The sequence below is a fragment of the Silurus meridionalis genome, chromosome 19 (assembly GCF_014805685.1).
Source record: "Silurus meridionalis isolate SWU-2019-XX chromosome 19, ASM1480568v1, whole genome shotgun sequence".
Lineage (NCBI taxonomy): Eukaryota > Metazoa > Chordata > Actinopteri > Siluriformes > Siluridae > Silurus > Silurus meridionalis.
Genome location: NC_060902.1, coordinates 13,033,283 through 13,050,286, shown reverse-complemented (window position 1 = coordinate 13,050,286; position 17,004 = coordinate 13,033,283). Strand labels below are relative to the sequence as shown.

Sequence of the window (17,004 nt, the reverse complement as noted above, 5' to 3'; positions counted from 1 at the left end):
GGCTGAAGTGTCTGGAGTTGCCTGAGAGGTGATATGCTGGCTGTGATGCCTAATTGGAGGGCATCTTCCTAAAAGTTCAATCCCTGAATAAGAAAGGGCAGTGGCTGTCTCCAGCAAATATTTTATGGTGGCATAAATAAATCAGTAAGCCTCTAAAATTATCATATTTGTCCTCACATGGTCGTATTTGCTCTAAACCGAAACTTCAAAAAGGTCAATGAAGCCATCTTCATGATTTCATATCCAATCGCCTAGTGACTGAAAAAAATGTACATCAGAGTGGCGTTTATAAGATATAATTGCATAATATAATTGCACCCAATTCCCAGCACCTTGTTTTAAAAATTTTCCATGAAACTTTTATGAATTTGTTTTTTGACAATGTTATTAATATGGCAGCCAAAAATGCTACTACTGCCTGAAATCCACATGGGGATTTTCTGATTTTACTTGCATTCCTTCATTCCTTAGATACCCATTGTCCTTTGTTTGCAGTAGTTTCTCATCATCACAGTCAGTCATGATCCCCTGCACATTGTAACTCTTATTTCAATCCTGACCGAATCTGCAAACATGCACTGGCCCAGATATTCCAAAAAACCCTTTCTTTGCCAATAGCAAAGAAACGTCAGCTCGTTTAATTTTGGGAATTAAGTTTCAAATATTAGTTTAGCAACAGTTTCTTTACTACCTTTTTTCAGTTCCACTGATCACCTTCACGCCGCTTAGAGAAACAGCTCAGCAGGCCCTAATTAGCACCTGCCTCGGATATGAAAGCGATTCCATTGTTTTGGTCGATTTCTGTCTGTCACACAAAGCCCGGCTGGGGTTTGATGAAGCAGATTAACGAGCGCAATATTGATAATGAACTCGGGAGAGATTGAGGAGAATGGAGCATGGAGGTGGGGGAACATTGGGGCTTGAGGGGGAGAGAGAAAGATCTGCTAGACTGTAAAGTCGGTCAAAGGGGATTTGGCAAACACGATTTATTCACGCGTACGTGTATACTTCCTATTAGTGCAGTTTTGAATGTGTGTATTCTGGTGCAGGGGTGTGATCAGTCCTATGGCAGGGCTGAAAGGGGGCAGAACAGCTCCTCTGCAGTGTGTCGCCGTGGCCGAGGGACACTCCAAGCCTGTGCTCTGTCTTGATGCTACCGATGAGCTGCTCTTCACTGGATCCAAAGGTACTCACACTCACACACACACACACACACACACACACACACCCCTCTGGTTATACTTAAGTATTTGGCCGAAGAGCAAACTCGCAAAACACCAACTAATCAATTTGGTTTGCATTGTCGGCGTGCTTGCAGGCCACACTCCGCATGCCTTATTGAACTTCTCAGCAGCCTCATATTATGCACAAAGCCTCCAAAGCACAGAGCAACTGTGAAAGAAAGATGTGTGAACCATAGAGTGTAAAAGAACAAATGTAAAATCTGTTCACATGAATAGTCTTGCCATCAAGCAAGTTTTTTTTCTTCCTTTAGGCTCTTTTATTGATTAAATCAGTGCTATAGTTAGACCAGTCTTTACTTATTTATTACTTTATGCAAGACTCAATATTCCACTGTACATTAAATGTACTGGAAAGTGGAAGTCACTGCCTTCGGGCTAAATGTGTTTTGTCTTCCTTCCTCTGTTCTGCCGTTGTGAAATGGATCCAGCTACAGTAGCGGAGCCAATCGTCATAATAAGGCCTGATGGCTCATACAACTTGTTAGCTCATAAACCATATGGATTATGGAGCCATAGAGGGCTGCATTAGTGCTGTTCATTGGCCGTCGGTCTGTTAGGGCTATTCAGGCTGTTCAGTCAAGCGTGCCTTAGCAAGGTGAGCATAAAAGATGATAATTGATGCTTTAAAAAACATAAACAGTTTGGACAGAAAGAAAAGGTTGTGCTTCTAAGAGGTATGCGAGCACACTGTTTACCAACCAAATATAGGTTTTTATGTGGAGTTTTATAGAACAACACAGACATTTATCATTTTGTCAATTATTTTGAACAAACCTATCTTTTTTGTTCTTATACATCATAACTACATAGATTAATGCTTACAAAGTCACTTTATATGAACTAAAAATAGCCATGGATATGAAACATTTATATAATGTATTGTTGTACTTTTTTCCACAGATCGAACGTGCAAGATGTGGAACCTGGTGACTGGGCAGGAGATCGTGACTCTGAGGGGACATCCCAACAATGTGGTGTCTGTCAAATACTGCAGCAGCTCCGGCCTGGTCTTCACTGTCTCCACGTCCTACATCAAAGTTTGGGACATCCGGGACTCTGCCAAGTGTGTGCGCACGTTCACGTGAGTACTTCCAAACCATGTTGAGCTACTGAAGCAGGCCGTGGGAATCATAGAGAAATTGTTCACATTTGAACTTCCAGATTTCTCATTTAAAAACAACGTTTACTATATTTATTGGGGAAAAAAACAACCTGAGAATGCATTTAGTACAGAAAAATAATCAGTATTAATGAGTAGATTGAGTGTCACACATAATGAGGTACTCAAACTGTAGTTGATTGTAAATGATACAGGATTATACAGTAATCAGATCATGGTCTGAAGCTTTATACCAATTATATCTCATTAGATTTAATCTTTTTTATATATCGGCTAAAAATGACTATCATATTTTCTTTAAACATGTCTGCAACAGGCGTAATATGGAACATGTTATGTAAACCGCAGCATCTCAATAAAAAAATTGTAAGCATCTGCCGTTTCATAATTGATGATGAATTGTGGATTTAAACGCAAATTAGGCTGAAGTGCTTTTATACAAGAGCCGCTTGGTACAGCTGAATGCAGAGTGAAAACACTTCAGAAATGCATTCAGTGGCATTTGGATTGGTTTATAATTGATCAGACATGGTTTAGCTTTTTTTTTTTTTTTTTCTTCTTTTTTTTATACCCCTCACCAATTTTGTTAAAAATTTTAAAAACTTTGTTTCTTTTTTCGCTATTTTTTTTTTTCAGTTTATTTGACACTGCCTTTTAGAGTGTGCTTAAGTATAAATTCACCTTATGCACGTGTCAGCGGATGATTTCCTGATGTTCACACACATGACATGAACTTATAAAGTATAAACGTTATAATCGCTATATTCTTTCTTTTTTTAAACTTTGGCTGCTTTTCCTCTGTCATCTTCATTCCAGATCCTCAGGTCAGGTGGTTTCCGGAGATGCCTGTGCCGGCACCAGCACCCGCACAATCACCACAACTCAGGGTGAATACCAGATCAACCAGATCGCCCTAAACCCATCCGGTTCTGTGCTCTACGCCGCAGCAGGGAACACGGTCCGAACCTGGGACCTCAACAGGTACATCACCCTTGGCTCAAACCTGGCTAATTATTAAAAAACTAGCTAGCATGTAGAGTACTCTCGAATGTATTCTAAGCTATGTTGCATTCCAGATGTTGTTTTCAGGGTTTTTGGGTGACATTTTTCTGGTTTGCTATAAACTACCGCAGTCAAGGCGAGCCTCCAGGCTCATTTTAATATTCCCATATGCGTAAGAGTTAACGAATGGATATTGGGTTAACCGCTAGGCGAAGTGAATCGTGTGTTTACTGTGGCACAATCCACTGCAATTAAACTTTTCTCCACGTGTTTGTGTGTCTTCAAGACGTAATATTGAATAATGAAATATTAAACGTTCAGCAAATGCTTTGCTGAATGTCAGTTTTAATGAATGCCAGTTTTACTAAATGTCAGCGCAGTATTTCAGCATGTAACTACACCGCAGCAGCTTGTCTTCTGGTGTTGGTGAAAAACTCAAACTTTGGAAGCATTATAACTCCACTTAGATATTTTTTGACTGAAAATATTTTTGGATTAACAAACTACTGTATATATGATCTTGGTGCCAATAGGTGTTTATAATAAGCTGACAGTCAGTACAGGTGTTTTTGTTACACGTAAATGTAAAGGTGTAAATCCTTCTTTCTTTTGAGGTATTAGATTTTTGTCTGGTGTATTTAAGGTGTTTACTGACGGTCTTTTTTTTCCTGTGAGTTTTGTGTCTGCCTGCTCCCACTTGCTTGACAGTTAAAAACCACCCACCATCATATGCAACCAAGTAGAAAGCTGAACCATATTTATAAGGCACTTTCACATTAGTTCATTTTAATTCATTAAAAAAGAAAAAAACAACAACCACGATCTCATTAAAAGTTGTATTAATTGCGCAACTATAATTATCCATTATACTCATGTTTATTAGTCATTCAAATATTTGTTATGCGTTCAAACTTAAGTTGTAAATGCTTTGTTAAGGCTGATGTAGTGTGAGCTGAGACGAAGCGACCGTGTTTCTGTTGTTTAGAATGCAGGCCTCGGGGAAGCTGACAGGCCACATCGGCTCGGTCATGTGTCTAACAGTGGGCTACTCCGGTGGGGGTAAAGACCAGGTCATCACCGGCTCGAAGGATCACTATGTGAAGGTATTCATTCAAATCTGTGTTTGTTTCTTGTGGAGTTTTTCTCATATGCTGCACAGTCAGTCAGGAGAAGTAACACGGAAGGCTGATACGCTGTGTGCTGTCATGATTTATTTCGCAGGTGTTTGATGTCACGGAAGGCACGCAAGGGAACATTGGTCCCGCTCACAACTTCGAGCCGCCTCACTACGACGGAATCGAGTGCTTGGCCGTGCACGGCGACGTGCTGTTCAGCGGTTCTCGTGACAACGGCATTAAGAAGTGGGATCTGGAGCAGCAGGAACTGATTCAGGTACGGGATTGCTTGCGGAATCGCTGGGGTTCGTGTAAGGGTCAGCATTATTTTCAGAACGAAAAGAGTCACAACAAAAATAACAAGAAGAGTAGGCATGCGAACCACTTGAGTACACAACGTATAATTCTGACAATTTGAAATATAAGTTTTGTTTACCTTCTCTGATGATTAAAATTAAATACACAGGTGAAATTCAGGAAAAAACTAGAATGTTAAATGCACTGTTTAAACTCATAAACTCAAGTAATAATTGCCTTGTACTTTTGTAGAATTTCTGATATAGTATCAGTATGCAATTTTTTCAATTTCAGTAACTATTAATGCTTTATCTCTATTGGTGTATTGTTTATTGTAGTAAAAATTTTCCACTTTTAGTGACAGAACTGGTACACAAACAGCTGTGAGATTTCTTCCTGATAAGGCTTTAATGGTTTTCATAAGCTTTGATGCAATTATCCACCCAGTGTAAATGTTTCTTGCTTTTCATGGAAAAGGGCAAAGTAAATTGCTCAGCATAGTAACGATCACATTGTCAAAAAGGAACCTTTGATGCGCTCTGTTTCACAAAAATCTGTTTGTTTTTCCACTCTATATTGTATTTTGTATTTAATTGGTAAGTATTAATAAGCAGCTCACACAGTATTTTAAACATATTTCCAGGTTAACAGCTGGATACAAATTTTTTAGCATGTGTACATTTTCTGTTATAGCAGCTCTAACTTTAATTCATATCATTTATATTAACTGACTCGTTTGCACTGGGCATCATCGCAGCAACCAGCCGCCGATTGTATTGATATAAGTGCACTGTTGTATTGTCCAAATTTAAAATGTTTGGTTCATTTTGCTGCTGGAAGCAGTGACTCCAAAAAAACAAAAACAAAAAAACCCCAAACCAGATTAGGTGACTGTGACTTTGTTATTGATTTCACTTGTGATCCTTTATGTAGTACACGCTGGTCACTAGCCCCTCTATTGCTTCTTGAAAAGTCAAGTCAAGAAGCCTTTATTGTCATTTCAACCATATGTAGCTGATGCAGTACACAGTGAACTGAGACAACGTTTCTTTAGAACCCTGGTGCTACATAAAACAACATAGAGCTACATCACACAACATAGAGCTACATACAGAACACATTATTGCTTATATTCCTGTGCGCTTAATAGTCCGGAAATTACGGTAATATGATTATAATGTACCTGGGTTTATTCTGAAAGTGATTTGCACTTTGGGCATTTACAAGACAGACTGCTCCTCGTTCTCAATATGAATGGAGAATTAGATTTGCTAATTGACGTTTTTGCTCCTTTTATGATTGGGTAATTAAAAGCACTTTGAGCAGGAAAGTCAGGCAAATGTTAATATTGTTCAGTATTAGAAGCTTCATACCTTTGGACAGGGAATGGTCTATTATATAAACCCAATTTTGAAGCATAAAAGGAATGTTTGTTCTGGGAAATGTTCTGTATCTCGGGATACACTGCAGTATGACGGTTGCGTATATTGCATAGTAATTACGAGCATGATATTGTCCGGGCGTAATTGAAAAGAAAAAAAAAACACGGGAAAAAAAAAACGCATAGTTACTTCAGTCGTTCCCGTTAGCAGTTAAACTCGTGCCCACGAGCGCTTTGTAAGCTTTCGAATGAATTACTTTACTTATTGGTTATGAAACCTTAAACTGTTCCATAATTATGATTATCATTTTCATATGCCCGTTAGTCGACACTTTTACACTTCATATTAAATGGTATTAAAACGCTGGACACTTTTTGCCTCAGCTGTGATTTGTGTTGTGTTTCTTTTCAGCAAATCCCAAATGCCCATAAGGACTGGGTGTGCGCGCTGGCCTACGTGCCCGGGCGCCCCATGCTGCTGAGTGCCTGCAGGGCGGGCATGCTGAAGGTCTGGAACGTGGACAACTTTACACCCATCGGAGAAATCAAGGGTCATGACAGCCCCATCAATGCCATCTGCACCAACTCCAAGCAGATCTTTACTGCCTCCAGGTAGAAACTTCAGTCTAGAATGCTTAAAAACAGACATGTAGAGAGAAAAACAGGCTCTGCTGCTGGAGAAGGGAGGGAGGGAGAGGGAGAGAGAGAGAGAGAGAGTACACAAGAGGTGTAAAACCTGCCCCTCTCAACAGCTTGCGTGATGAGTTATTAGCCTTTGTGGCGAGTTATTGATGAAGAAAAAAGCAAAAAAGCTGCTTTTTACAGTTCTCTCTGTCTGTGTGATACTGTGTTCCTGAGAGTAGATGCTTTTAATAAGTAAGCTATAAATATTACAGCTCTGCTGCTGCTGCTGCATCATTTTCAGCTCTTTGACTGACTTATTGTCTGCAATATAGTTTAAGTAAGAAGATATAAAATCTTTATCTCAGCAACAATCACTTCAACAACTTCACTAACCTGCTGCTTTCTTTCTTTCTTTCTTTCTTTCTTTCTTTCTTTCTTTCTTTCTTTCTTTCTTTCTTTCTTTCTTTTTATTTGCCTCTTTTCACTTTTCTATCTATCTATCTATCTATCTATCTATCTATCTATCTATCTATCTATCTATCTATCTATCTATCTATCTATCTATCTATCTATCTATCTATCCTTCTTTCCTTTCTATCTCTTACTTTCTTTCTTGCTTTATTTACTCTTTTCTCTGTACTTTTTTTATTTCTACCCTTTTCCTTATTTTTCTCTGTCTTGATGACGCTTGTTTCTCTTTTATTTTGACATCTCCTTGTTTTTTTCTATATTTTTGTTTATTTCTTGTACACTCCCTCTTTCTCACTTTCTCCCACTCTTTTTCTTTCGTCCCCCCGCTCTCTCTCTCTCTCTCTCTCTCTCTCTCTCTCTCTGTGGTCGTGTGTGTGTATAGCGATTGTCGAGTGAAGTTGTGGAGTTATATTCCGGGTCTCACTCCCTGCCTGCCTCGTCGTGTTCTGGCCATCAAGGGCCGAGCCACCAGCCTTCCCTGAACTCCACTAACTCTCTCCGCCTCTGCTCTCTGGTACAGCCTTTCTCACACACTTCCTTTATTTCTGTCTCTTCTCCTCTTATTTCTCTTGCACACTCTCGCTCTCTCTCTTTTTTTCGCTCCAAGACTTGTGTGTGTGTTCTTTTTCCCCTCTGTGTGACTCTTACTTTTTCTTAAAAAAAAAAAATCTCTTGCCTTTAAATTGGATGATGAGTTCAGTTTTAGCTCTCACAGCATTTAAAAATTCTTCTTCCGAAGCACAAAACTCTGTCACAGTTCTAATTGAGTCCACCCCGAGGCAATAAATCCTCTTAATTGTGTTCTTTCTCGAACTCCACCACTGAGATCTGTTGTCTGTCTCTCGCTTCATTGAATCATTAGTAACTGGTGCTCCTGATTCACAGCTTTGATATAGTTATACTTTAACAAAATGTTTTATATTCCACCAAATCCGCTACCAGAAGCAGAGCAGACATTTGAAATAGCTGAACGCGTGGCGTGCAGTAGAACACTGCTGAAAATTTAGCGTGCAGACCTTTGAGGATTCTGCTGCATCAGAGGCATAGTAAGTTCTCGTTATATAAGAGCCCACGCATTCAAGGTTAACTCTTTGCTCTAGAATAAACGTGCCAGAGTACTTTTGGAAATGGTTTTTTTTTTTTTTTTTGCGGTAATTCGCCGGTTTTGAAGTCTACCACATATCAGCTGCGGAGGTGTTCCTGCCAGCCTGTTTCAAGATTCATTCTGTGCCTTCGTTCCTATTTTCTGTTCACTTTTTTTTTAATCGTGCTTCCTTTTTTCCCACAGCAACAGGACTGTGAAGATCTGGAACCTGAGGATCGCAAAGAAGAGGTGACAAAGTGACGAAATGATGGTAAACGATGGTCTTTCCTTTGAACTGCTGACCGCGAGGTTATTCAGCTTGCCTGCAGAGGTCACAGGCTGGAGCGCCAGTGCTACATGTAGGTCCGGTAATGGAATGTTCATGAGAAGATGAAGGCAATAGTGAATCTAAGGTGCCACCCATGTTGGTATTTTATTTTTATTACTGCGTACCAAATAATGAGACGAGCGTGCATCTGCTACATGCGGGCACATTTTAGAGAAAGTGTCCTTCTGTGCCAATTAGTTTTTAAAGAAAAAAGTCACTTTAGATGTAGCTGCCGTCCATTTTTTTTTTCTTTATTAAGTATTTCAAGGATAAAAACAGGCCAATATGGAGGCCTTGGGAAATCTGAGCCAAATGGTAGGGAAAAGCACTTCTCAGTTTTTTTCCCCTGGAGACCCATATGTTTGTGTGTTTTTTTTTTTTACTGTGTTTTGATTGACTGAATATCAGACTTTATCATTGCAAGAAATCTACTGGAAGCAAGAAAAAGATTGATTCTTCCGTTACCATCTGGTCGAGGCTCTCTAGAGAGTCTGGATACAAACGGAGCTTGTTCCAAGACGTGACTGTGTAATAGTGCTGGCGCACTCGCCACACGCAACGTCGCCTTCCTTTGAGGCGTCTACTTAAGACTTTCACGGAATCTAATACGGACTCGGTGTCTTCATAATCCCTCATCATCTCGAACACGCAAAGGAAAACTTTGTGTAGCGTCCATCCCTTTTTAAACAAGTGTCCCCTCCTGTGCTGTGATGTTTCCATGTTCTACCTCAGGTTTAAATGTGTTTTTTTGTTATTGTTGTTGTTTTTTTTTGTGTTTTTTGCGTTCCTGACAGCTGTTTGCATTTGGAGCTCTAGCTTCTATCTCCCAGTCTTTTTGTTACTGGTCTGTGAATATAGTGCTCTCTGAGCTCTGCAAGCCCCTTATCCACACTCTGCTGAGCGGACACTTTTGCAGACTGGCTTCAATAAGCTCGGGCCAGCAGCAGCCCGGAGTGTGCAATAAAACCGACAGTTTGCTCTAATGAAGGCTCTAGTGCTTAAGCAGACAGAATGAGACTTTGCTTTGGTGGGTTTAGAAGGACCTAATCTCCTGCTGAGAATCAGTTCCTGATCAGTACAGTTGAGTCTGAACCCAGCTGAGTGAGTCTGGACCATGGTGTCACAGTGGTGCTGCGCTGGTAATCTGGACGCAATCCAACAGAAGTCATTATCGTCTTGTACTAGATCTGTGGACAATGCAGCTTTGAAGTAGGTGGAGCTAAATCTCTTTAACAAGCAGAATACTTTTGTTTAGTTTATTGCCTGGGTATGTGCAGTATTTGGAATTACATGTCTTTTTAGGCTAAGAACTATTTAATTATAGTAGCAACTATTTAATCGCGAATACTTACATTTTTGCACATTACCTGGGTTAGTTCACAGAACATGTGAAAAAAGAATCACTGAAAGCCAGTGGTTTTCAAAATAAGTTCCCTGGTGGTCTGTGAAGAAAAGCCTGGGGGTCCGTGATCTTAAATCTTGGTACAAAATCATGCCCCACTATTATAAGTTATTATTGAGGATTTATAATTATTGGCAGAAAATTGACTATTCGCTTAATGAATAAATTATTATTTCAAAAGACTATAAATAATGTTAGGTTTAATAATTTCACATTGAAAGTTTGAACAGTTATTAGCAACCACAAATACAATACAATTAGACTAACATTAATAGTTAATGTCCATAAAAGAAATCGGTACTGAGTGAGTTTTACAGGTAGGAATATCGATAGCATCTGATTTATAATCCCCCAGACCTATTTTTCTCTAAACCCTGCAAAATATAAAGCATAAATCAAACACTGGAAGAACAGCAAATACTCTGAAAACTCTTTGGGCCAGACACTAGTTGTGACTACATCTGGAATTATCTTATAGGAACCATCCCCATTTCCTTTTTTCCAAAGCATCTCTTTAAAATATGCAGACAGCAGTGTTGAGAAGTAGGTCGACTACAGAGCTGTGTTTTTTTTTTTTTTAAAAAAAACAAAAAAAAGGCAAAAAAACAGTTGCTGTTTATTAAACGGAACAGGAAACTGGTCCGCTGGTGCCAGAGGAGACGACGTGCCTGATGGGGGTATGTGGGCGATGGCAGGTTTCATCTTGGCACAACACTGGTATGCAGTATTTTTAGAGCATCAATCATCATCTTCCAGGGCTGCACTCCTCTCTCAGCCCCCAGATTTACTGTCTTTTTTAATGAAACATATTTATCACCCTAATCTTTTCTGGGCGGCCCCTGGCGCATCTATATCTGTAGTAGCAGCTGTCGGTGGGTGCTCGACTGTCAGGCCCAAGCTCTGATTTCCAGCTGTGAGGGATGGGTTTGCTGTGTTAAAAGCCCTGCAGCACAGATGATGGCACATCGAGCTGTGTTTAAGGAGCCGGTGTCCCATTAAAACTGCGTGCTGAATTTTTTCCCCCTGTATATTTAATATGATAATCAAGCAACGGAGAATTTTGTCTTAATGATGCCATGGCACTATGATGTGAATACCACTGTTTTCTCATAAAAAAAACAAAACAAAAAAAAAACATGCGAAGCTGCTGTTCGACTCAATGTTTTTTTTCCCAATTCTGATTGGTTGATTTAGTTTCCATTACAGAAGCCCTGTCTTTTTCAGCAGTTCCTACTGCGAGGTCTATGTTAATGCGCTCATTCTTGTTGCTATAGAAACAACCTACCCAGGGACTTGTGTAGCAGATGCTCTATATAAACAGAATCAATAACAGTGTGTAATTGTTGAGGAAGGAGTCTCCAGTGTCAGTGATTTGGAACCATCAGAAATAAAGACAATGGACATAATGGATAACTGTTCAAACACACAGATCTGTGTTCATGACGCATCACCAGTCAATATAAAAGTCTACTTTTTTTCATGACCCTTTCCATAAATTAAGAGAAAGGATCCGAGCGGTCTTCCCGAAGCAAGCATGATGCAAACGTATTGGTCCTCTCTTCCAACCGCCATCTTCCACATCACTTTGTACATCTATCCCTTTATTGAAATACAAAGAAAGTTTTTCTTGTCCAAATAATTTTTTTTATGATCTTGGATCCCTGTGAAATCGGTATTTGTAGTAAAACGAGTGATTTGTCGGAGCACTGTGACAGATCACTAACGTCGTTGCCAAAGCCTTTGAACTGTGATCATTTCAGCGCGTTTTCTGTTTTTCCGTTTGTTCCTCTCAGATTTCCTTTCTTTTTATCCTCCTGCATTTCTCCTCTCTTTAATGGTGTTATAATTAAAATAAATAATGAGTCATGTAAATACACTACTGTAAATACACCCTTTTTTTCCCCCTCACTTGAAAACAAATCCTTTTTTCAAAGAGCGCCCCTCATTAGTGAGCTGAAGAGACTGGATGTCTTGCTTTATTTGTTTCATTTTTGGAAATGAAGGCATTTCAGCGCTTTCCGTTCAGAAGTGCGTTATCCTTTTCATATTGTTTCGTGTCGAACGTTGACTGTGGTGCAAGTGGGAAGGAAGCTTTATTTGGCTAGTGCTCAAAGTCTGAAATGGAGGGATGCAACCTCTGAGTGCGTCGATTGAAATGTGGATTTAATGGCCTCCACTTCATGCCTTGGACTTGACCGCAATACAGCAGACTCACTGGCCAGCGTGTGGTGAAAAACTGCTTTTGAATTCGCAACTGTCAGGCTTTTTTTTTGGTGCTTAATACAAACACAACCGTCGCAACAGAGTGTAACTACATTTCTTTTCCCCCTGCAGTACATATATACTTGTGTTTGTGCATGACCTGAACATGAGGCTGAAATGAACTGTACATAGTTAACACTGCACTGTATTCTGCTTATGGGATGGAGGATATCAGCGCCTGAATATAGGTTTTACAATCATCTGTGCACTAACCTGGGCTTGGCGCTGCTGTTGTTGCATTCTTATTCTATGTAGACTGTGGGGTGGGAGTAGCCCCTCTTTGCCTTACGCTTCATCTCTCTTCTCTAAGCCTTCACCACCTTAGACTGATCCTCAGCACTGCCTCTTATAAGCTCAGCGATGGTTCTGACCTTTGGATTTATCTGTCAATCATTAACAATATATTTCGAAAATGTATCTGAGAATATTTTGTCCATGAGGCTTTTACAATTCGTTTAAGCTTTTTTTTCTTTTTCTTTAATAGAAAATTTCAACCATTTTTGTACCGTTTTGGTGTGTACTGGAAAAGATTGCAGATTGGGACGTCCCTTAAAAAAAAAAAAAATGTTTATCACTTAAAGCAATCAGCGTTTGTTACAGAAAAGGTGAGCAGAGATCACACCCTGCGCCGGCTCAAGCTGATGGATATCAGAGACGGCAGGCGAAGGCACATACAGAGAGCAGTTACATCACGCAGCAGCAAAACAACAGGGTCAAAGGTGCCTTTTTATTGCACAGACTCCTCCCGAGGACTGAAAATGTTTTCACAGTGGTGTTTTTTGTCTGTTTTCTTACATGTGTGTATGGGTGTTAAAATACTTGACTTGTAAATATTGTATGACATTTTTATTTAATGATCAACCAAGCATTGCAGAAAAAAAACACAATTCAATAAAAATAGTATCAAAGTGGTGTTTCTTTTACTTCACGTCCAAACTCTGAACCATTGTTCGATATATTCTTTCTTTGAAAACCCCCAGCAGGTGCTTAAATGTCACAGACAATCACAACCTGTGATTTCCAATTGTTTCCATTAAGCTCGATATTTGCATGCTTGATTGAACGATGACAAATTTTGACCTTCTAATTGCTCTTCATTGACTTCCCCGACTTTTCCATTCGTAAACTGCCTCAGAAAATGTTAAAAGAAAAAAAAAAACACCAAAGCAGATAATGAGAACACACATTGTAAGTGCTCTTCATCGAGTGATGAAGCCGTCCAGGTTTTGATGTGGCGGTGGAGTTCACACGGTGCTCGGTAGCTGCTGAAATAACAGTGCCAGTCAAACCGCGGTCGTACGTCTTCATTTCCAGCGCAGATTGTCATCGTTTAGTCGCCGCCGTTCCGAGACGCCGTGGGGACATGATGGACGAGGGCAATTAGTGGTGTGAAGGAGGAAGTGGCACTCTGCAGGAGTTGTGTTCTCACAAAGAGAAACCCACCGAGCGCATAACTCACTCTTATTTAAAATAAAGTTCAGCGCTCTCGGGCGCACGGTACGACTTTCCCTGCTCTGATTCAACTCAACAGCTTGTCAGAATTATACCAGCCTCTTGTGAGTTTAGTCAGGGAGATTGCAGTGGAAACAGAAACCTGTGCCACTGAGGTGCATCGTGAACTTGGGGTCATGGGTTTAGGGTAATGTTGTGTTCACTCTTGCAAGAAAAAAAATAAACATCCAGTTTCTGTGTAACTGCGATTCCAGCAGTGCTTTTAATTGTATTCAAATAAAACCGACAAATCCAATTAGCGCAAACGATTTCTTCGGAGCGATTCGTATGCACCGTTCTTATAAGAACTGTTGTTACATAAAGATGATGCGAAAGAAATCAGAAAGCTTGAGGGAAAAATTGCCGAAGATTATCGATGCTGCTGGTGGTTCATATGCAGCTGTTGCAATAAAATACTAGAATTTTCTTGTTGGCAATGATCACAACTCTCCTTCAGAAATTAAAACTAGGGGAAATTAGTTCAAGTTGCAATGCATGAGTAGCCCAAGAGTATGATCTTCTAAGCATTTTAGAGACCAAATCTAATTAGTAAGCAGCACTTGTTTTATAAATCAGTGTGGTGTATATGCTAGGGGTGTGATCCAATGACACTACCTGTATATGGATTATAGATTTAATACACAAGTGGGAGTGTCCTAATTGTCTTTTAATTAAAGAATTGCCAGTATTGTCCAATCTAAAATTTCTTTAACCTATATCATTGAGTTTATATATTAAGGCTTCCAACTGGATATGTGTACAATACATACTATATTTATTTAATCCCTCTTGCCAGTTAATTAAGAAATCAAAAGGTTTTGATTTCTTAAAATAAAAACAAACCTGTAGTCTAATTCAGCCTCTGTGACTGACCGGGCAGTTACTTAGGATGCTTCAAATGCATGTGTAAAGTGTGTGTTGTTTAATTTTTCTATAAGAATAATGTATGACTTCCTGGACATAAAAACCTCCTGCACGTGTGGCTTTTGTAGCATCCTGCAGGATCGCCATTCCAGTGTACACCTCTAGCCAAACTGAAAAATTGTATAAACCTTTCTGAGGTAAAAAAATAAACCTCATATTTGAATATATTGTATATCCTTTGAAGAACACGTTATGTTTATTTGGAGTTGATTGCGTCAGTAATGTATGCAGTAGTATAAAGCTCTGGATTTATACAGTGTAGACGTATAAGCTCAGCCTTTGAAAGCAAAAGCAGCAGGCCTAGTCAAATCATTAGCAGAAAGTACTGCTGATCTCTCACTGAGGCACATCTGCTTTCTTCGACATGCCTCCATGGCTTGTTCTATTCCTGAGCCATGTCTCGCTCCCGCTTTAACCGACCCCCTGCTACCGGTGCAGTGGAGGCCTATGCTGTTTTTCCAAAGAGTCTGAGGAGGGGTGATAACGAGTCGATTGTGTTAGGGCTGTGGGGAAGATGGGAGTTTTATGAGCAGAAGAACTGCTGTGGCCAGGGCTCATTTGGTTGCTGGCAGGGGAGCATGAATCTCTGGGTACTCACCGAGCTCTCTTTCTCCACATGACAGAACCCACCAGAAAGACAGAAAAGACAGAAAACAGGCGAAAAAAGAAGTGAGGTATATCTGTACTGATGAGCAGACAATTAGAAGGAGACAGATATAGTAATTTTTTAAAATAGAACGTGTAGACATGAGCGACTGAGGAGACACCTAGCTTGAAAAAAGAGGATGGATGGATAGATGAGAAGGGAGCAATGAAGCTTGTTCCAAGGCACTATGGCTTTCTCCCGCCGAACTGGAACGGGTCCATAGAGCGAAGCGGCATGTCCTGCGAATGCTTTGATTGACGCAGCAGGCAGGGATCTGGAGCGAGGAAGCATCTGACATGCTGGAGTTCACAAGAGGCTTTAATGCCAGCTGTCATTAAGACCTCATCAAACATCTCCTGCATCCATCACTCAGTCCAGTTGGGGGGGACACAGAGCAAACACACTGTCCATCTGTAGCTCAGCGCTAAAAATAAATAAATAAAATCCCATTTGTTTTACGACTATTGTGTGTTCATTGCCTACAGGTCCAGCTAAGCTTTCTGTCAACAGTCTGAAGTTGGGAAATCTATGACTTTTTATAACATTTCTTATTTTCGAATTATACATGGTGTCATTTTAAAGACTTAACTTGCATAACTACATACCTCAAAACCTTTCACTTTACAATTTAGCTTTAAAGCCTTCTTTTTTACTACAGATTTTTCAGATGTGTGTATATATATATATATATATATATGTGTGTGTGTATATATATGTGTGTGTGTATATGTTGTTTCAGAAGACGTTTTTTTGGATAAGGTGACCTCGGAGTTCAAAACGTTTTGCTCCACGATTCATCTCTATTTAGGATCTGACTGTCATCTGATGATGACTGAACAATATCGATTTTTATCTATTTATTTTTATCCATTTGCAAGCAATATCAAGATCACCTGCAATTATAAAGGTATAATGGCCTTGGGACAGCAGTTACCTTTGTGTTGTAAAGTTCGGCCTCCCGTTCATCCGTCAGTGTGATAGAACAATACAATACTAAATATTATTCTGCAAACAAGCCTGTTGTTTTAATGCCAAAAAGGAACCGGAATTGTGACATTCTTTAATCAATATAGGTTTCACACAAAAAAAAAAATCAATCGCAGATGTATATTGTTAAATTGTAACTGTTGTTTTTATTCCTATTCATTGGTTGTTTGTGGATTATGGACAGGGACTTTGTTTCCCACCCGCCACACGGATGTTTGCCCACTGCTAATCACACGTTTATGTACATACTCACTTTTCACATCATTTTTTTCTTTAGTTTGTTGTTGTTGTCTCTCATGTCTTGCTCTTTGTTGGTTTTATTGTTCACGCTCACGATGTTAAAGCTCATGTCAATGTTTCACAAAATGTAGTATTTTGTTTGTTTGCGCTTTATTTTATTAATCCACACCGGCTTATAATCGACATATTTTACTGTATTGCATTTATATATTTTCATGTAAAAAAGTGATTTGAGCCTGAATAAGTGAGAACTCATTTAAAATGATGCCCAGATGTTTTTAAACAGATCAATCAGAACAATTCAACAGTTTTTACATGTTAGATGTCAAATACAAAAGTAAGTGAAAACATTTTTTTTTGTCTACATCAAAACTAAGCTTTGCATG

At 39.5% G+C, this 17,004-nt stretch overlaps 1 protein-coding gene across 4 annotated transcripts in view; it reads left to right on the top strand.

The window, feature by feature from the left end:
• The window catches only part of kif21b (kinesin family member 21B), a 52,397-nt gene extending 42,748 nt beyond the window's left edge, over positions 1-9,649 (top strand). For 2 of the 4 annotated variants that reach the window (XM_046874854.1, XM_046874853.1), the window contains 8 exons: positions 1,050-1,186; positions 2,145-2,325; positions 3,181-3,345; positions 4,352-4,469; positions 4,588-4,758; positions 6,572-6,771; positions 7,637-7,768; positions 8,543-9,649. In XM_046874854.1, coding sequence (XP_046730810.1) covers positions 1,050-1,186; positions 2,145-2,325; positions 3,181-3,345; positions 4,352-4,469; positions 4,588-4,758; positions 6,572-6,771; positions 7,637-7,736 — 1,072 coding nt within the window. In that variant the 3' untranslated portion in view covers positions 7,737-7,768; positions 8,543-9,649. The remainder of the gene's footprint in view (positions 1-1,049; positions 1,187-2,144; positions 2,326-3,180; positions 3,346-4,351; positions 4,470-4,587; positions 4,759-6,571; positions 6,772-7,636; positions 7,769-8,542) is intronic. The other 2 variants (XM_046874855.1, XM_046874856.1) reach the window with 1 other exon arrangement.
• The last annotated feature ends 7,355 nt before the right edge of the window (positions 9,650-17,004 follow it).